This window comes from Pithys albifrons, chromosome 24 (genome assembly GCF_047495875.1).
Source record: "Pithys albifrons albifrons isolate INPA30051 chromosome 24, PitAlb_v1, whole genome shotgun sequence".
In the NCBI taxonomy this organism is placed as follows: Eukaryota; Metazoa; Chordata; class Aves; order Passeriformes; family Thamnophilidae; genus Pithys; species Pithys albifrons.
Window position 1 is genome coordinate 7,602,045 of NC_092481.1, and position 18,680 is coordinate 7,620,724.

The 18,680-nt window shown below is 54.6% G+C and overlaps 3 protein-coding genes across 3 annotated transcripts; 2 read left to right on the plus strand and 1 right to left on the minus strand.

The window, feature by feature from the left end:
• Positions 1-4,954: 4,954 nt before the first annotated feature.
• On the plus strand, positions 4,955-8,077 carry SYF2 (SYF2 pre-mRNA splicing factor). Its single transcript, XM_071576700.1, has 7 exons — positions 4,955-5,042; positions 5,306-5,413; positions 6,133-6,258; positions 6,507-6,624; positions 6,725-6,815; positions 7,491-7,589; positions 7,692-8,077. Exons 1-7 carry the CDS (start codon positions 4,986-4,988, stop codon positions 7,855-7,857), a joined length of 765 nt encoding a protein of 254 aa, XP_071432801.1. The 5' UTR covers positions 4,955-4,985; the 3' UTR covers positions 7,858-8,077.
• A 780-nt stretch (positions 8,078-8,857) lies between these two features.
• RSRP1 (arginine and serine rich protein 1) lies at positions 8,858-13,904 on the minus strand. Its single transcript, XM_071576779.1, has 6 exons — positions 13,692-13,904; positions 13,523-13,578; positions 11,629-12,237; positions 11,120-11,274; positions 9,862-9,945; positions 8,858-9,369 (listed from the first exon to the last, which is right to left on the minus strand). The coding sequence occupies exons 1-6, from the start codon at positions 13,760-13,762 to the stop codon at positions 9,184-9,186; spliced, it is 1,161 nt and encodes a 386-aa protein (XP_071432880.1). The 5' UTR covers positions 13,763-13,904; the 3' UTR covers positions 8,858-9,183.
• Positions 13,905-13,962: 58 nt separating this feature from the next.
• On the plus strand, positions 13,963-18,182 carry TMEM50A (transmembrane protein 50A). Its single transcript, XM_071576780.1, has 7 exons — positions 13,963-14,035; positions 15,050-15,161; positions 15,842-15,954; positions 16,070-16,137; positions 17,014-17,106; positions 17,521-17,581; positions 17,862-18,182. The coding sequence occupies exons 2-7, from the start codon at positions 15,069-15,071 to the stop codon at positions 17,905-17,907; spliced, it is 474 nt and encodes a 157-aa protein (XP_071432881.1). The 5' UTR covers positions 13,963-14,035; positions 15,050-15,068; the 3' UTR covers positions 17,908-18,182.
• The last annotated feature ends 498 nt before the right edge of the window (positions 18,183-18,680 follow it).

Genomic DNA, 18,680 nt, shown 5'->3' on the forward strand with positions numbered 1-18,680 from the left:
ACCCCACCAGCCCCAGCCCCAGGGCTCTCAGCCATGTGGGCACCCCTGGAGCTGCCTCTTTTCCTGCCAGTTTTTGTCCTGGTGAAAAAGGGGATTTGCCCATGAGATTCCCCGATGTGGGAAATGGAAGTTACAAGGGTCAGTGGTTTCAAAGTAAAAGAGGAGAGATTTATAATAGACATTAGGAAGGAATTCTCTTCTATGAGGGTGGGCAGGCCCTGGCACAGGGTGCCCAGAGAAGCTGTGGCTGCTCCATCGCTGGGAGTGTCCAAGGCCAGGTTGGACAGGGCTTGGAGCAACCTGGGATAGTGAAAGGTGGTGGTATTGGAATGAGATAGTCTTTAAGGTCCCTTCCAACGCAAACCATTCCATGGTTCTGTCATTCCGTGTTGCCCTGCCACTGGGATGGCACTGCAGTGAGACAGCCCAGGAGAACTGCAGAACAGCCCTGTATGTGCCCCCCATGCTGACCTCCCACAGTCAGAGGTGGGAAAGGGTCCCCACACCACTGACCAGCTGAGGATGTCCATCCCCCCTCCACCATCACCCCCCAGGCTCTGGGACTGGGATGAGCACGGGCTTGCCTTGCCTCCAGCCCTGCCTGTACGTTATTGCTCCCGATCATCAGAACTTTCTTCCGCTCCTAAAGCACCTTTCATCACGAACAGGATGGAGTCGGCAGCTGCTGCACAGCACGGAGCGCAGGCAGGGCCGGGCAGGAAGTGGGAGCAGCTCCTGCAGCTGCTGGGCCAGGCAGGAGAGCTGCACTCACGGCACGGCATTCCGGCCTTATCGCGGCCCCGGCACCGCACGGAGACCCCCGGCACGCGAGGAGCCCGTGGGGCAGGTCACGTGTGAGAGCACTGAGGGACACGTGGCGGCACTGAGGGACACGTGATGGCACTGAGGGACACATGATGGCACTGAGGGACACGTGGCGGCACTGATGTGACATGTGATGGCACTGAGGGACACGTGGCGGCACTGAGGGACACGTGATGGCACTGAGGGACACGTGGCGGCACTGAGGGACACGTGATGGCACTGAGGGACACGTGGCGGCACTGAGGGACACATGGCGGCACTGAGGGACACATGGCGGCACTGAGGGACACGTGATGGCACTGAGGGACACGTGGTGGCACTAAGGGACATGTGGCGGCACTGAGGGACACGTGGCGGCACTGAGGGACACGTGATGGCACTGAGGGACACGTGGCGGCACTGAGGGACACGTGATGGCACTGAGGGACACGTGGCGGCACTGAGGGACACATGGCGGCACTGATGTGACATGTGATGGCACTGAGGGACACGTGGTGGCACTAAGGGACACGTGATGGCACTGAGGGACACGTGGCGGCACTGAGGGACACATGATGGCACTGAGGGACACGTGATGGCACTGAGGGACACGTGGTGGCACTGAGGGACACGTGATGGCACTGAGGGACACGTGGTGGCACTAAGGGACACGTGGTGGCACTGAGGGACACGTGATGGCACTGAGGGACACGTGGCGGCACTGAGGGACACGTGATGGCACTGAGGGACACGTGATGGCACTGAGGGACACGTGGCGGCACTGAGGGACATGTGGCGGCACTGATGTGACATGTGATGGCACTGAGGGACACGTGGCAGCACTGATGTGACATGTGATGGCACTGAGGGACACGTGATGGCACTGAGGGACACGTGGCGGCACTGAGGGACACGTGATGGCACTGAGGGACACGTGGCGGCACTGAGGGACACGTGGCGGCACTGATGTGACATGTGATGGCAGCCGTGTGACAGGTGGCGGCATTGATGTGGCACGTGATGGCACTGAGTGACACGTGGTGGCACTGAGTGACACGTGGTGACTGGAGACGGGCGAGCTCCACTGTGGGACCAGGGGGAGAAGGGCTGTCCTGGGCCCTCCTGCTGCTCCAGCACAGGGACTTGCAGGGGCACAGGTCTTTGTGCCCATGGCCCACCATGGCACTGGGACCTGTGGGGTCACCAGCCTGACCCACCACAGCTCAGGGACCTGTGGGGTCACTGCCCTGACCCACCACAGTCCAGGTCCAAGCTGTGGCATTGCAGGTCTGGGTGGTGGCACTTCACACCCAAATTGTGGCACTTCACACCCAAATCATGGAACTCGCACCCCAACCATGGCATTGCACACCCAACCATGGCATTGCACACAAATTGTGCCATTGCATACTCAAACCATGGCACTGCACACCCAAATCATGGTGTTGTGCACTCAAGCCATGGCACTGCATGTTCAAAGCACCATCTCTTGTGGTGGGAAATGTCCCCAGGGCTGGGATTCACTACCTGTGGGGACCTGACCCATCCTGGGAACACGTTGTGGCCTCTGTCAGGCTGGAGCCACAATTATTTTTCTGAGAAGCCAATCTCCCCCATTCCCTGGAGGAGCCTGAGGAGCTGACCCTGCAAGGACCCTCTGCCTCCCTGGGCACTCAGCCCTGCAGGTCCCTGGGAACCCCAGATCCCAGTGCTGTTCCCCCCCACCCCTTGACCAGGATCTTCCCCTTTGAACAGGACAAATATAACTGAGATGAGTCAGTTCCTCCGAGCTCCCGGCCCCTGTACAAAATGTAACTGGAATTTTTCATTTCGGCACTGCAGGGGAGGCAGAACTGGAGAAGACAATGGAGTCAGCTCTGACCCAAAAAAGCAGTGCCAACTCTATGTGCCTGAGAAATAAAAACATTTTTAATCTAAAAATAAATTAACTGTAAGTGACAACAAGAGCAGATCTGCATGTACTCACTCTCAGCCCAGGCAGGACCAGTCCCTGCTCCTTGGCACAAGGATCTGGGAGAATTCCCTGCTCTTTCAGGCCAGGTTGGGATTCACAGCTGCAACACAGAGTCAGGGAGACACTCAGCACCTGCACCTGGAACTGAGCTCCCTGAGCTCCCTGAGCTCCAGCAGACACAGCAACAAATCCACAGAAGCCAGGGAAGCCCCTTAGGTTTGGTTTCCAGCTGCATTACCGCAGTGAGAGGGGGAAAGGGGCTCCACCAAGCTCAGGGCTTGGCTGGGCAAGGCACTGACAAACCATAAAACCCATCAGCTTCTCCTGATTAAATGAGAGGGTTTGGGAAGATGAGGCAGCTGAGGGCTCCCCTGCTACTCTTGTGTCACTGAGCAGAGTAGCCCCAAGCCCTCCCTCCTGCCCTCCCTGCTCCTGACTCGTGTTTGGAGGAGATACAGAGTGTGTGGGTGTCACAGGAGAGGGGCTGGAGACTCCAGAAAATAAAAGGCAGTCAGGGGGCTGCAGGTGGGAGCTGCAGAGGGAGCTGCTGCAGTATTTCATGCACCTGAGAGCCAGGCCAGCATCTCTCCCTGCTTCCCAAACTCCTCTGATCCCAGATGTGGTGACAACCTCATGGCAGAGGGGCTGGGAGCTCCAGAGGGATAAAACCGTGGCCCAAGCACATAACTCGGATTTTGACAGCACGAAAACACTGCCCAGTTTACTGGGCAGCAACATCAACCCCTTCCCTGGAGGCTTCATCCAGCTCCAGCACCAGTGGGCTCTGTCCCCAGGGTGGTGGCAGTTTGCTCCCTGTGCATGGAAATCCCACAACTCTGAGAAGGCCATGAGGACGTGGAGAGCAGGTGAGGGGAGACATTCAGAAACCAAACCACATCGAGACAATCCTCTCCTTTTCCTTCGGATATTGCCAATAGGACCATATGAAAATGTCCTGCCTCCTGTTCCTTCCTCTGCTCTGTTTTACAGAACTGCCTTCATGGGGTTGGGTTTCTTTTTTCCCCTCTGCCTTGACTCCTCACTGGGTAAGGCTGCATTTGATATTTTTAATCACTCAGCATGCATCAGAGCTTGGCAGCAGAAGAAAGTGGAGTTAAAAGAGAACAGAGATGGCTGGGTTTGCCAGGGCTGCCTGCCACGGCCACAGCCCCTCGTGGCTTGGGCTGCGATTCCCTCTGCTGGGAAGTCACGAGCCACAGCTGACAGGGGGCTCAGAAATACCTCCCTGTCAGCAGTTATTGGCCTGCAGGTTTTGAAGCATTTCTTCAAAGAAAAACGAAAGTCCTGAGCCCTTCTGGCTTTACTGTACAGATATAAAGACTTTACACATAGATGCAAATGTTCCTCACAGTGTTTCCAGAGACACGGAGCTCACTTGCTTGGCCTGTCACTCCCTTACTTTGACTGTAAACTTTGCATCACCCCATTGACTCCTTTTCAGAGAAAGTAAGATAGATTAACAGTCTTTACTAACTCCAGGCTGGGGAAAGAGTGGCTGGAAAACTGGGAAAGGACTTGGGGGATGTTGGTGGCAGTGGAGGACACGAGTTCAGGTGGGCAAGAGGCACCTGTGGCACCCGGGCTGGGTCAGCGTGGGCACAGCCCAGGGCAGGGACTGTCCCTGTGCTGGGACTGTCCCCTCCCTGGGGGCAGCTTTGGGGGCCCCAGAGCAGGACATGGAGGGGCTGGAGCGAGTCCAGGGCAGGGAAAGGAGCTGGGAAGTGGCTGGAGCAGCAGCTGAGGGAGCTGGGGGAGCTCAGCCTGGGAAAAGGAGGCTCAGGGGGACCTTCTGGCTCTGCAATCCCCGACTGGGGCTCGGGCTCTGCCCCAGGGCCCAGGGCCAGGAGCAGAGGGAAAGCCTCAGGCTGGGCCAGGGCAGGGGCAGGGGGGACACTGGAGGAATTTCTTCCCAGAAGGGACTGTCGGTAACTGGGAGTGGAGTCCCCATCCCTGAAGGTGTCCAAGGACGTGGCACTCAGTGCTCTGGTCTGGCTGACAAGGTGGGGATCGCTCAAAGGTTGGACTGGATGATTTTGGAGATGTTTTCCAGTCCCAGTGACTTCGTGACTCTGAATATCGGGATAATCCCGACAGTACCGGGCCGGCGGGTGAGCGGCGGGTCCTCCCGCCCGCTGGGGGGCGCCCGGCGGGGCGAGCCGGAAGCCGGAAGTGCTGGTGGTGCGCGATGGCGGCGGCGGTGTCGGCACTGAGCAGTTTGGGGGTCCCCGATGGCGACTGTGGGGTGAGGGGGGACGGTACGGGGTGAAGAGGGACGGGAAGGAGTGAGGGGGACGGGCCGGGGTGAGGGGAACGGTACGGGGTGAGTGGGGACGGGACGGGGTGAGGGGAACGGTCCGGGGTGAGCGGGGCCGGGCCGGGGTGAGGGGGGACGGTCCGGGGTGAGCGGGGCCGGGCCGGGGTGAGGGGGGACGGTCCGGGGTGAGCGGGGCCGGGCGGAGGTTGCCGCTCCCTCCCGGGCCCGAGGCTCAGCGCGGGTCCTTCCAGAGCTCCTCGGAGGAGGACGAGGGCAGTCCCGGCCCGGCGGCGGCGGCGGGGGCGGAGCAGCGGCGGCAGGAGCGGCTGCGCCGGTTCCGGGAGCTCCACATGAAGCGGGTACGGGGCACGCGCTGCTCGGGTCGGACCTGGAGCCCCCGCTGGGGGTTCTTTGGCCCTGCGGTTGTTTGTGTTCAGTTCTGGGCTCCGCGGGACAGGAAGGACAAGGAGCTGCTGGGGAGGGCCCAGCAGAGCCCACAGGGATGGTTTGGGGTCTGGGGCATCTCTGTGATAGGCAGAGACTGCGGGAGCTGGGCCTGGTTGGGCTGGAGAAGGGAAGGCTGAGAGGGGATCCATCAGCCCACACAGATATCCCAGCAATCCATACAAGTATCTCCTCAATCCACACAAATATCTCCAGGGCTGTCAGAGGATGGTCCCAGACTCTGTTCAGTGGTGTCAGTGACAGGACAAGGAGCAATGGACATAAACTTACACACAAGAAATTCCACCTCGAGATGAGGCAGAACTTCTTTCCATGGAGGTGGCAGAGCCTGGAGCAGCTGCCCAGGGAGGACGTGGAGTGTCCCTGTCTGGAGACATTCCCAACCCACCTGGACGTGTCCCTGTGCCACCTGCCCCAGGTGACCCTGCCTGGGCAGGGCTTGGACTGGGTGATGGCCAGAGGTCCCTGCCAGCCCCAGCTGTTCTGTGATTCTGGTTCACATGGTGCTGTCAGGAAGCAGAGGCCAGGCCCTCTCCCAGGGGGGTTCCTCTGTCCCCCGGGGGTTCTGGTTTTGTTGGTTTTGTGCTCAAGTGTTGCCCTGTTTTATTCCTAGTATGAGGCTTGCAAGCTGAACAGCCAAGAAGTGGTGGAGGAAGATAAAAGACTTAAATTGCCACCAAACTGGGAAGCTAAAAAAGCTCGTCTGGAATGGGAGCTGAAGGTGCAGGAAAAGAAGAAGGTAAAGGCCCATTACAGGTCCCCATGGCAGCCCAGGTGCCTGCAGTGACACTGGGTGGTGGCTGGACAACCTTGGGAGCTCACACAGACGTTTCCCTCCCAAAATCCATGTCCTAAATTAGGCTACTGATTACCTAAATACTGTCCTGCACCAGAGGTTGACTGGGCTGACCTGGGGAGCTGTAACGAAGGTTTAGGCTTGGCCACTGGCTTGTTGTTGAGACTGAAGTGTTGCTTGTGCTGTATCAGGAATGTGCAGCAAGAGGAGAGGACTACGAGCGAGTCAAACTGCTGGAGATCAGTGCTGAGGACGCCGAGAGGTGGGAAAGGAAAAAGAAGAAGAAAAATCCTGATCTGGGGTTTTCAGGTAACGGCTTAACCACAGTTGTGTTCATAATGAACATCTGTGTTGGTGTTTCAGGGGAAAACTGGAGCATGAACTCCCCCCTGCCCCTGTTTGTCCCCAGACTACGCGGCGGCGCAGCTGCGCCAGTACCAGCGGCTGACACGGCAGATCAAACCCGACCTGGAGCAGTACGAGAAGCTCAAGGAGCAATAGTAAGTTCTGGGGTATTTCCAAGCAATTAGCAAACTCTGGAGGCTTAAATCCTTTCAGCACATCCCTGTTCTCATGTACACTGTGAGATTAGATAACCTTTAACACCATTTCAAAGTATGGCCTGATAACCTCCCCAGCTGTGCCTGCTTTGGGAGGCTGAGGGGTAGTGGAGTAATTAATGAGGTTCATTTCTTTAAACTTGATGTTACTGAGTTTGAAGAAATAATTAGTCAATTAGGTCATATTTCAATACATAATTGCTGATTTTTTGGAGTAGGTTTAGGGTTTTTTTTAAACAGCCCAGCTTGGTTTAAGAACAGACTTGACCAACGTCCAAAGTTTGCACTCAGACAGGGAGTGATGGGCTCACACTGAAAGAGGGGAAATTTAGGTTTGATACTTAGGTTTGTATTTGGGGGATACATCCTTCCTGTGAGGGTGGGCAGGCCCTGGCACAGGTGCACAGAGGAGCTGTGGCTGCCCCAGCCCTGGGAGTGTCCCAGGCCAGGTTGGGCAGGGCTTGGAGCACCCTGGGCTGGTGGGAGGTGTCCCTGCCCATGGCAGGGGTGTAGAATGGGATGGTGTTTAAGGTCCCTTCCAACTCAAACCATTCTGGGATTCTCTGAACTCTCCCTCAGTAGTTGTGTAACCCACTGCCCCTCTTCCTCTCCCAGTGGGGAAGCTCTTTATCCCACCTCTGACAGCCTCCTCCACGGAACTCACGTGCCATCCAAGGAAGGGGTTGACAGAATGGTTGCAGATCTTGAGAAACAGTAAGTAAATACTGAGCTAGGTGTGTGGCAGAGCAGCTTTGGGCAGGGGCTGCCCTGCCTGGCCTGGGCTGCCCCACAGCTGCTGCTGCTGTTCCCTTGCAGGATCGAGAAGCGGGAGAAGTACAGCCGGCGGCGCCCCTACAACGACGACGCCGACATCGACTACATCAACGAGAGGAACGCCAAGTTCAACCAGAAGGCAGAGAGGTTCTATGGGAAGTACACGGCCGAGATCAAACAGAACCTGGAGCGGGGCACGGCCGTGTGAGCGGCCTCAGGGCCAGCACCAGCCCTGCCTCTGGGCCCGGGGGCAGAGATGGCACAGGCAGTTGTGTCAGAATGTGCGTTACAGCTGCTGCTTTCTAAAATCCAGAGCAGGCTTAATGAATAAAGTAATTTGCATAACTGCAGCTGTATTCAGCTTTTACATGCAGGAGTAACCACCTTGTGCAATCTTGTGTTCCAATTAAAAATGAGCTTTAGTCTAATTTAAGAGTTGGTGTTTGTTCTTCAGTAGCTGAAACGATCAAGATGAAAAAATGTGAGGAATGTGAGGTGACCTTCCCATGAAGAAAGAGATTCCCCAGCTGTCAGGTGCCAGTGCTGGAGTTCCTTCCTGGCTCCACAGCTGCCCCCCTGAGAGGGTGAGAAAGGGGGATGAGATGAACACATGATCCTTAGTGCATTTGCTGACCTTGTCTTGGCCATTTCATAGTTCCTTGAAGAAGCTTCCAGAGAAAAGTAGTCAAATTCAGTTTATTTTACTGCTAAGTTATTTATACAAAACTCAAGTTCAGCCATTTGCTCCAAGTCCATGCAACAGGGCCTTGACTTCTTCCATCCTTTTCTGCAGTCCGGGTGAGCAGTGGAGCCTGCAGAGGCAGCATAACCTGTACCCTTGGCAGCACAAACCCCCCTCCATCAACTGCACCTTCTTCCTGTCTCACAGTGACCCTCAGAGACTGTTTGTAAAGCAAATTAAATAAAACTCAAGCCCGTAGGAACTTCAGCAGTACAAGGAGCAGAAGGGACAAGTGACTCATGGTCCAATATGTGACAGTGGGAAAGGTGGTTTCCACTTCCAGAGGGACAAGCCAGGGAAGGTACTCAGGGCTCTAAACTGGGCCCACCCTGAGCAATAACTATTCCAGTGTGAAAATCCACTTCCAGAATGATGCAACCACCTCCTGTTGCACCTTGTGGGAACAGGTAAGGGAAAGCTACACCAGCACATACTCATAACACACGTTCAACACTTGACACACTAAACCAGTGCAAAACTAAACTTTATTCACTTGAACAGTTACACAATGTAAATAAATCCAAGTGTCCAAAGAACAGCTACTCAACTATTGTTTAGAAAAGGTTACCCACCTGCAAGTTCTAGTCCGATAAAGCAATATAAAATATTTACAAATATACACAAGATTCCCATCTGTGGCTTCTGGATCAGTGCTCTCTATCTGAAAGAGAAACCTAAGATTCCACAAATTAAGATTTCAAAATAAATACTCAGTATTAACAAATCTCCAACCCTGTCAGAAAGTTGCAATCTCTCTCCTGAAGGATGTGAAACGTTGCAGTCAGACAGTGATCAGCGTGCCCGGAACAGGGCACTTCTGGGCGAGAAGTTTAAGAATGTTTTCTTCTCCTCCTTCTTGACAGGAACCCACTGCCCATAGGGACTTCCCTTCCTGTCATCTTCTCTTGCTGGAGAAGCTACTGGTTCCTTAACAACATGGCTCACTGGCTTCTGCAGGGCTGGCTTTGCCATTGTGTTCTGGAAAAAAAGAAGTTTCCTTTAAGATAAGGCACTAAAAACTGTCACAATTCCAAGGGGTACAAATCCAGTACATTTGTCTGTACTGATCATAAAAGTGTTCTCTCTCCAGCTCTGGGAATACCTGATGCTTACTGAGTACCAACTATGCACACTTAACTGACACAGGACTCAGCAAGTTCCTCCTAAGTTTGCAATACTCAAACACGTGACTTGAATTAAGTTCTGGTTTAAACTAGTGCAAGTTGTTAAGCCTCAGTTTCATCCAGTTCCAGCACCTTCAAGTTAAGTACAGCACAGATGGTCAGTGTGATCAGGTGTAAACACCTACTTTGAACATGCTGCTGTAGAGCTGACAGTGCTCTACTACTGGACTGCCCAGGAAAGTCATTATCAAACCATTACATTCATTTTGTTACCATTAGTGAGGACCTTTCAATTGGAAAGCAGTGCTGGGACCAGCCCAGGCCAGGAGGGCACCCACTCACTCACATTGGGACTGAAGGAGATGCTCCTCTGTATGGCAGCTCTCTCCACCCCACTCCGGGCCGTGTCCTCTGCTGCACCTCCGGGTTGCTGGGGAAGAGCACACACAGCTTAGGGGGGAGGACACTCCACTCGGGCAAGGTCAGGCAGTTACTACACACCATCAACGTTCTGGTAGTTTCATGGATTTACATCAAAAGTAGCTGTAAAGCTACTGGATATGCAAACAGAGCAATGTTGAACCCAACTGAAATGCATTCAGGATTTTTCCCAACACGGTGGTGCCAATTCAGGTGTGAATGGACGGGACATCCACGCCCCAGTTACAGTTTACAGAATTCAAACAGTCCCAGCATCAACTGTCACCTGAGTGCAGTGACAGAGCAAGTGGCAGCAAGTTCTGCAAAACCATCCTGCAGAGCTTTGGATAATGACAATAAACTTATCTGCAAGTGATGCAGGCCTCTTCTTCTGTACTCTCTCAACATCTGGAATATATTGCATATATTTATGAAAGGGATGCCTGTACCATTTGTGTAAAACCCTTAGTAAAGTTACTTCCATTTGCAACAGCAGTATCTGACTGATGTACAGTTACTGCAGGTTTGTATTTACCATGACTCAGGTTAACACACTGCAACACAACCAAACTACAATTCAGTTTAAGCTGCTTAAGTTTCTCCCTCCCTTAAATTCACAGCAGCTACAGCCCACAAGTCCCTTAATTACCACCAGATTTTCTTCATCATGTCTGGAACCATAGTCATGATTTCTATAAGACAGAAATAAAGTATGTAAAATGCATTGTGTGCTTGGGCATGGAATTTCTGGGAAACAGTTTGTCGCACATGATAAGCTTTTAACAGTTCAAAGAAAGGCAGAAAGACTTAACCTTAAAAAACAAAAACCCCACACTATTCACTAGGTTTGAAAAGACTCCTGCTTTTAGGTCAGCAAGACCCAACTATTTGAATTAATGGGCAATATCCCACTAGAGGAGTGAGTAAAAAGGGCAGGCCACATTCTCTGCTCCTTCCCCACCTGCCATTACTGGACAGGTTGCACAAGGCTGGGTGGATCAACCACCTCTCACAGCTCCATTGTGCTTCCAGCCTAAGGCAAAGTCTAGAGGCTTCTGGAGCAGTTTTTGTTCAAGAGTTTGAATCATAACCACGAACTCCACAGTCAAACTAGAACACATCCATGCAGGCAAGTCTGAAGAGGTGTTTACCTTTCCAGTGAGAACACTGCAGTCCATACTTACCTCAGCTGGCTCTCCAGGTTCTTCCCGCTCCTGCTTCTCATTTTTTATCTCTTTGGCAGGAGCAGGGATCTTCAAGCTTGCTGGCAACACGATGTTATCTGTTCCCAGAGCTTTGGCAGCATTGGCTTTTGCAATTTCCAAGAGTTCCCTCTTGTCTAAAATAGGAAGGGAAAAAAAAGTGCCTTGTATTATGTTTAAATCCACACATACTTTCTCATACAAGCCCCAAAACTGCAGCTTTATTAGCACTGCCCCAAAACTGCAGCTTTATTAGCACTGCCTCTGTGTAAGCATCAATTGTGGCCAATGTAATCAGAACTTGGGAGATTCAGCTTCAGTTCAAGTGCAAAGAATATGCTCTGAACTACCTTGGTTGCTAAATCCATTTTTGTAAGCACAGAGATTTTCTCCCACACTGCCATTATCAATTATGTTCTATAAGCAAGTAAACAAAGGGGAAATGTGACTGGTTACAGGAAGTTGTGCACTTTGAGTCCCCAGACAGGTACCTTTCTCGCTGAGGTGCAGAGGGGACCTGCTCCGGGACCTCGTCCGTGACCTGCTCCTCCAGCTCCTGTAAGCCTCGGGGTAGATGGTTCGCCCAAAGCCGTAGTACCTCCGGCCTCTGGAGCGGGATCTGCTCCTCGAGTAGGACCTCCTGTAGTAGGCCCTGCCGCGGGACCAGGACCGGCTGCGGGATCGGTAGCGCGGGGGCGAGCGGCGGTAGCGCCGGTAGTGGCGGGCGCGGTCCCGGTCCCGGCCCCGGTAGCGCCGGTAGCCGCGGGAGCGGGAGCGGCTGCGCGAGTAGGAGCGGGAGTATCTCCTGGAGCGGCGGGAGCCGTTCCGTCTGGCCCGGGAGCGGGACCGGGAGCGGCTCCGGGAGGAGGCTGAGGAGGAGCTGCTCGAGCTGGAGCGGGAGCTGCACGAGGATCTGCTGGATGACCGCGTGGAGGACCTGCCGCAGCTTCTCCGGGATCTCACAGGTGACTCTCTCTTCTTCGGCGAGCTGAGCGTTAAATCATCCATGAAACCCGTCATGTCTTCTGTTTTCTGCACACAGGCGCTTGCAGAGCCTGGTTCCGTTTTTACTGCTGTTCGGCAGTGCCCGGTCTCTGTTCCTGTCGTTGGGTGGGGAGGGGGAAGTTCATTATTTCTGTGCATCACAGCAACAACAAACACGATGACACACAGGCAAAAAACTCAAGGGTAATTAAACAGACTCGGCCCGTTCATCAGCATGTTTGGCACATGACAACTTTCCTTCATAACTTCCTCTCCTGTAGTCAGTCAGAAAACTGAATTATGAAATTACAGGGAAAAAAGGCTTCAGTTTAAACCACAAGTAGTTGTGTGGAATTTTGGAGAGATGGGTTTGGGCAGGTTTCCAGTGTAATTCCTTTTGTTAATACCTTTTTACTCCAAACAGAATTTTCGAGGTATTTTATTTTCATTCTATCCTAAATGCAGCCTATTGCATCTGTGATGCAAAATTACCACCTGCCTTCCAGATCAGTACAAATGGAGTCGTTTTCTTCTGCAGTTCTATAGAGGGTTTTACTCCAACAGGGAGGAAGTAAAAGTACCTTCAAGGTACAAAGCAGCCACTTCAAGACCTTGACCATATGTTTAAAAACGCGAGCACAGAGCTCTACACATCCCAGCAGGGTACACAGCACGCTGCCATTAAACATGTTCTACACACATACTGAAAAGTACAGGTAATGACTCACCAGATGCAACTTGTACAGAACCCCTGTTACGGTGCTATATTAATAATTAAAATGGCTGTCGCTCCAGTGGCAGCCATTTTACAGCTCCAAAGGTTACCGGGGTGTAAGGACCTTATCGCTGGACTCAAGCCCTGCCTTATGTAACCACTGTGCAGTCCGAGGAAGCTCCTTTAACCGAAAATTCCCATCTGGCGCTCAATGCGAAGTTAGCCAACGAATCTTAAATCCTTACTAAATCTAAAACCCTTACTAAAACTTCTAATTTAAGTTCTGTCAGTTTGCCAGACGCACTTCCCTCGGTACTGCCACAGCTAAAGTTTCACTCCTTCACCTCAACCCCCGGGCCAAGGTCACAGGCGCGTTCGTGGCACAGCCCGAACGATCAAGTCCAGCGCTGCCCCCGGGCCCCGCACACGGCCGGGCACACCCCCCGGGCCCCGCACACCCCCCCGGGCCCCGCACACCCCCCGTGCCCCGCACACGGCCGGGCACACCCCCCGGGCCCCGCACACCCCCCGTGCCCCGCACACGGCCGGGCACACCTCCCCGTGCCCCGCACACCCTCCCGGGCCCCGCACACGGCCGGGCACAGGCCCGTGCCCCGCACACCCCCCGCCCCCCGCCCCGCAGAGCCCTCCGGCCCGAGTCCCGCGGCTCCGGCCGGGGCACTCACCGCTGGGCGCCGCCGGGCACCCCTGGGGCTGGTTCTCGTGAGGCACCTGGGCGCTCCTGTAAAAAAAACCCAGAAATAAAGAACCACCCGTGAGCGATGCGTGTTCCTCACCCCACAGCGGCGACCGCGAACGGCCTCTGCCCTCTCCACCCCCGCTCCGCCGCCTCACCGGCTCCAGCCGCTCGGGCTGCCCCCACACGGGTCCTGAGGGGAGAGCCCCGCTTCGTGAGTCACCCCCATAGCTCCGGGTCGCACTGCTGCACTCGCGATAGAGCCGCGATAGAGCCGCGATACGGCCGCGACAGAGCGCACCGGGAGCTCCGCTCGCTCTCGCCGCCGGGCACCGACTGAGGGCGGGCGCAGAACCTTCCAGAGCGTACCCGCGTTACGCAACCCGCGCGCCAGGCGCGCATGCGCGGGGGGATCGCGCCACCGCCCCACGGCCGGGCCCCGCCCACGCCCTGCGCGCGCGCTGCGCCTGCGCGTCCCGTGACGGTGCCGGGGGGGGGGCAGGTGTGAGGGGAAGGGGCGAGAGGGGCGAGGGGTGTGCGGGTAAAGGGTGCGGGTAAAGGGCGTGCGGTGCCCGGTGAGCGGGTGGGAGGTGAGGGAGGGGCATGTGGGTAACGGGTGCGCAGTGCCCGGTGCGCGGGTGAGGGCTGCGTAGGTAAAGGATGCGCGGGGAAGGGCTGCGCGGGCGGGGGGCGTGTGAGTGAGGGGCGTGCGGGTAAAGGGGACGCCGGTAAAGGGTGCGCAGTGCCCGGTGCGCGGGGAAGGACTTTGCGGGGAAGGATGCGCGGTGTCGGGGCTGCGCCGTGCTCTGTGAGCGGGTAAAGGGTGCGCGGGCAGAGGATGGCCGGTGTGCGGTGCCCGGTGCGCGGTGTGCGGTGCCCGGTGCGCGGGCAGAGGATGGCCGGTGTGCGGTGCCCGGTGTGCGGTGCGCGGGCAGAGGATGGCCGGTGTGCGGTGCCCGGTGTGCGGTGCCCGGTGCCCGGTGTGCGGTGTGCGGTGCCCGGTGTGCGGTGCGCGGGCAGAGGATGGCCGGTGTGCGGTGCCCGGTGTGCGGTGCGCGGGCAGAGGATGGCCGGTGTGCGGTGCTCGGTGTGCGGTGCCCGGTGCCCGGTGTGCGGTGTGCGGTGCCCGGTGTGCGGTGCCCGGTGCGCGGTGCTCGGTGTGCGGTGCCCGGTGTGCGGTGCCCGGTGTGCGGTGTGCGGTGCCCGGTGTGCGGTGCCCGGTGTGCGGTGCCCGGTGTGCGGTGCCCGGTGCGCGGTGGAGCTTCCCCCGGCCCCGGCCGTCCGGAGGTGCCGTGAGCGGGCCCCGGGCAGGAGGCTCCGGGCGCGGCCCCGCCGGCTGTCCCGGGCTCGGGCTCTCCGTGCGGCCCCTCCGCGGGCCGGGCCCGGGGCCGGGGCCGGGGCTGGGTCGGGCCCCGCGGCTCTCCCGCTGCCGCCTCCCCGCGGGTTACCCGATGGGAGCCACTCGACATCCGGTGGTTTCCTCTTCGAAATAAACCCCCCTGTTTTTTCCCTCCAGTTCTTCCAAGTGCTGAAACATGTCCGGCTTTCTGGAGAGCTTGAGGTGCTCGGAGTGTGTCGACTGGGGAGAGAAACGCAACACGATCGCCTCTGTGGCCGCGGGAGTGCTGGTACTGCTGTGCTTACCCTGCTCGCAGGCCCCTTAGCTGTAGTCAGCTGTCAGGAGCTAAAGAGCGTTAGCAGTTTGGAAGTCTCCGTCAGGTAACAAGTGGCAGGATGAGAGGAAACAGCCTCAGGTTGTGCCAGGGCAGGTTTAGGTTAGATTTTTGCAGAGATTTCTTCACTGAGAGGATTATGAAGCATTGGAACAGGCTGCCCTGGGCTGTGGGGGAGTCACCATCCCTGGAAGTGTTCAGAAACTGTCTGGATGTGGCACTTGGTGACATGGTTAGTGCTGCACATGGTGGTGCTGCCTCAGTGGTTGGACTCCACCATGGGAGAGGGTTTTTCCAACCTTAACACTTCCATGAAAAGGAAAAACAAGGATATGTTGTCCTTGTATGTAGCAGCAAAGTTAAGAACAGAATCTGTTCTGGGTTCTGCATCCATATGTTGCTTAAGCCTTGCAGTTTCTACCCAGGTAGTACCTTTTGGAGTAGGTAAATCTCTGGCCTTGCATGCAACCTTGTTCCCAAACTGGCAGCAGAACCAGATATATTGTCACTTTACTCTGTGTTGGAGAATGTAAGAATGATTTTCTATATTAATGTCATTTTTCTAGAGCAATCCTAGATATTGTGTAAATGTTTGTGTCTGTATTTTAAGCCATTGTGCTCTTCTTTTTCTGTAGTTTTTTACAGGCTGGTGGATAATCATAGATGCAGCTGTAAAATACCCTAAAATGGAAGACTTCAACCACTCCTACCATGCCTGTGGGGTTATAGCCACCATTGCATTCCTGATGTAAGGGGCATGTCTTGGTCACAGCTACACATCCCTAGTACTGACTTTGTGCAATTAATAAAAGGCTTTAAGTGGAGAGGCTTTATGCCATTTTTCTGCTGTTTTTCTCCCTCAGGATCAACGCAGTGTCCAATGGGCAGGTGCGGGGGGACAGTTACAGCGAGGGCTGCCTGGGGCAGACAGGTACAGCTGCTGTGCCACACACCTGGGCATGGCCTGGGCCTTGGGAGGGCTCAGGGCTGTGCCAGGGTGTGCTGTGTGTGCTTTGTGTCCCTGCTGTGCCACACACCTGGGCATGGCCTGGGCCTTGGGAGGGCTCAGGGCTGTGCCAGGGTGTGCTTTGTGTGTCTGCTGTGCCAGGGTGTGCTTTGTGTGTCTGCTGTGTCACACCTGGGACTCCCCTGGGCCTTGGGAGGGCTCAGGGCTGTGCCAGGGTGTGCTGTGTGTGTCTGCTGTGCCAGTGGGTGCTTTGTGTCCCTGCTGTGTCACACCTGGGACTCCCCTGGGCCTTGGGAGGGCTCAGGGCTGTGCCAGGGTGTGCTGTGTGTGTCTGCTGTGCCAGTGTGTGCTTTGTGTCCCTGCTGTGCCATACCTGGGACTCCCCTGGGCCTTGGGAGGGCTCAGGGCTGTGCCAGGGTGTGCTTTGTGTGTGCTTTGTGTCCCTGCTGTGTCTCACCTGGGACTCCCCTGGGCCTTGGGAGGGCTCAGGGCTGTGCCAGGGTGTGCTGTGTGTGCTTTGTGTCCCTGCTGTGTCACACCTGGGACTCCCCTGGGCCTTGGGAGGGCTCAGGGCTGTGCCAGGGTGTGCTTTGTGTCCCTGCTGTGTCACACCTGGGACTCCCCTGGGCCTTGGGAGGGCTCAGGGCTGTGCCAGGGTGTGCTGTGTGTGCTTTGTGTCCCTGCTGTGTCACACCTGGGACTCCCCTGGGCCCTGGGAGAGCTCAGGGCTGTGCCAGGGTGTGCTGTGTGTCCCTGCTGTGTCCCAGAGGTGCTCTGAGAAGGGACTCAGGGTGTCCACCCGCAGACACAGGCACAGAACATCCCTCTGTGTCGTTCCAGGGGCTCGGATCTGGCTGTTCATTGGCTTTATGATGGCTTTTGGATCTCTCATTGCTTCCATGTGGATCCTTTTTGGAGGTTATGTTGTCAAAGGTAAGGCCTGACCCATTTTTGAAAGTTTAAAATATTTTACTAACTGTGGAACTTTGGAGCTTATTTTTAGGTGGTTCCCAGGCAATCCCAGTTCCAATATTTTGGTTCCCTACACACCACTCTCCCACTGTGTTACTGATACTGGGAGGGGTTTTATCTGCTTCTAAGTCACAGACTTTTAACTACCTCTAGAAACAAGTCTTGCTCAGCTGGGAACTGCATGGAAATAATTGAACTGCTGCAGTTCTGTGAGAATAATTCCCTAGGGAAGCTCTTACTCCCAGAACAAAAATTACAGAGTTTGTGAAGATTGTTCCCAGAGTTATATCCTAAATTAGCAAGAGGGCAAATGACATGTCAGAAATGGGATATGCTTGAAAATGAAAATTTATGGAGACTTTTTTCTTTTGTTAGAAAAACCAGTGGTATACCCAGGAATAGCTGTGTTTTTCCAGAATGCATTCATCTTTTTTGGGTATGACTGTCTTCCTTTGTTTGTTTCTTATCTAATTTGTTTTTAATGATAAAAACTGAAACTTGGTGTAATCTGTTTTTCCCATAAGCCCTTTTCTGTAACCAGACCTCCTGAATAAACTGGTAAAGGCAGCAGATCTCGGGTCTGTCTGCTCAGGGCTCATGCAGGACACAGAACTGGATTTACAGACCAGTTTTCTGCCTGAAATCATGTATTTAACATGAGAGGAGTTTGATTTGCTCCACTGTGTGCTTATGTCCCTTCATTCTGTTTTAACCAGGGGACTGGTCTTCAAGTTTGGTCGTACGGAAGATTTGTGGCAGTGAATCCCCCCTGGAAGGGCCTGGCCAGGCTGGGTTGGAACTGCAGAGTCCCAACGTTTTGTAAAGCCCTTTTGTAAACAGTGACCTTCCATTATGTCCAGAGATAAATCAAGGAAAGCTGAAAGCACTAAAATTTCCAGCTCTATTCTGTTTAATTTTTTAACTCTCGTTTGTCCACGTAAATGTCGTGATGTTGACAAATGTGAAATTGCTACAAGTAACAGTGGGGTCACTTTCTGATATATTTGCTGCAAATAAACAGGATGGTGGAATATGGACCTGTTTAACCAGCTGTTTGTATGACATTTACAGTGAAAACTTCCTAAAATGCTTTAAAACAACTTTTTAACATATATTTATTAAATATTTCCTATATCTGGACAATATAACCATTTCTGCAATTTCAAATCTTACTGGTGTGTGGTTTTTCTTGCCTAATACAGAGCTCTGTTGCTTCAGGATTTTTTAACCCCTCCCTGAATATTTAATTTATCCTGTTGTGGTAACGAAGGAGTCTCTGGCAAGTAACAACTTCCCATTGCTGTGGGTGACACTGCAGAGGCACAGATGGTGTAGTGGCTCTAGATGGAAATAGCTCATCCACAAAGCCTGTGCTCAACTAACCACTGTGAAAGAAAAGGAAGAGCACTCCAGCTGGAATTCTGTCCCTGGAAAAAGTACTGCGGAGACAGGGACAGCCACAGCGAGAGTTCTGAGGTGCATTCACCCAGGCTGGTTGCTCAAGAAATCAATGATAAGGGAGAGGGAATAAAATA

What these genes read in the sequence shown, in the direction of transcription:
- SYF2 (XM_071576700.1), top strand. Translation starts at nt 4,986, where the DNA reads ATGGCGGCGGCGGTGTCGGCACTGAGCAGTTTGGGGGTCCCCGATGGC. An exon ending in AGGTGCAGGAAAAGAAGAAG is followed by an intron (nt 6,259 to 6,506) that starts GTAAAGGCCCAT and finishes GTGCTGTATCAG; the next exon opens with GAATGTGCAGCAAGAGGAGA. An exon ending in TCCTGATCTGGGGTTTTCAG is followed by an intron (nt 6,625 to 6,724) that starts GTAACGGCTTAA and finishes GTTTGTCCCCAG; the next exon opens with ACTACGCGGCGGCGCAGCTG.
- RSRP1 (XM_071576779.1), bottom strand. Translation starts at nt 13,762, where the DNA reads ATGGGGGTGACTCACGAAGCGGGGCTCTCCCCTCAGGACCCGTGTGGG. An exon ending in GTGCCCGGCGGCGCCCAGCG is followed by an intron (nt 12,238 to 13,522) that starts GTGAGTGCCCCG and finishes ACCCAACGACAG; the next exon opens with GAACAGAGACCGGGCACTGC. An exon ending in AACCTGGAGAGCCAGCTGAG is followed by an intron (nt 9,946 to 11,119) that starts GTAAGTATGGAC and finishes GCTCTTCCCCAG; the next exon opens with CAACCCGGAGGTGCAGCAGA.
- TMEM50A (XM_071576780.1), top strand. Translation starts at nt 15,069, where the DNA reads ATGTCCGGCTTTCTGGAGAGCTTGAGGTGCTCGGAGTGTGTCGACTGG. An exon ending in GCCACCATTGCATTCCTGAT is followed by an intron (nt 15,955 to 16,069) that starts GTAAGGGGCATG and finishes TTTCTCCCTCAG; the next exon opens with GATCAACGCAGTGTCCAATG. An exon ending in GGGCTGCCTGGGGCAGACAG is followed by an intron (nt 16,138 to 17,013) that starts GTACAGCTGCTG and finishes GTGTCGTTCCAG; the next exon opens with GGGCTCGGATCTGGCTGTTC.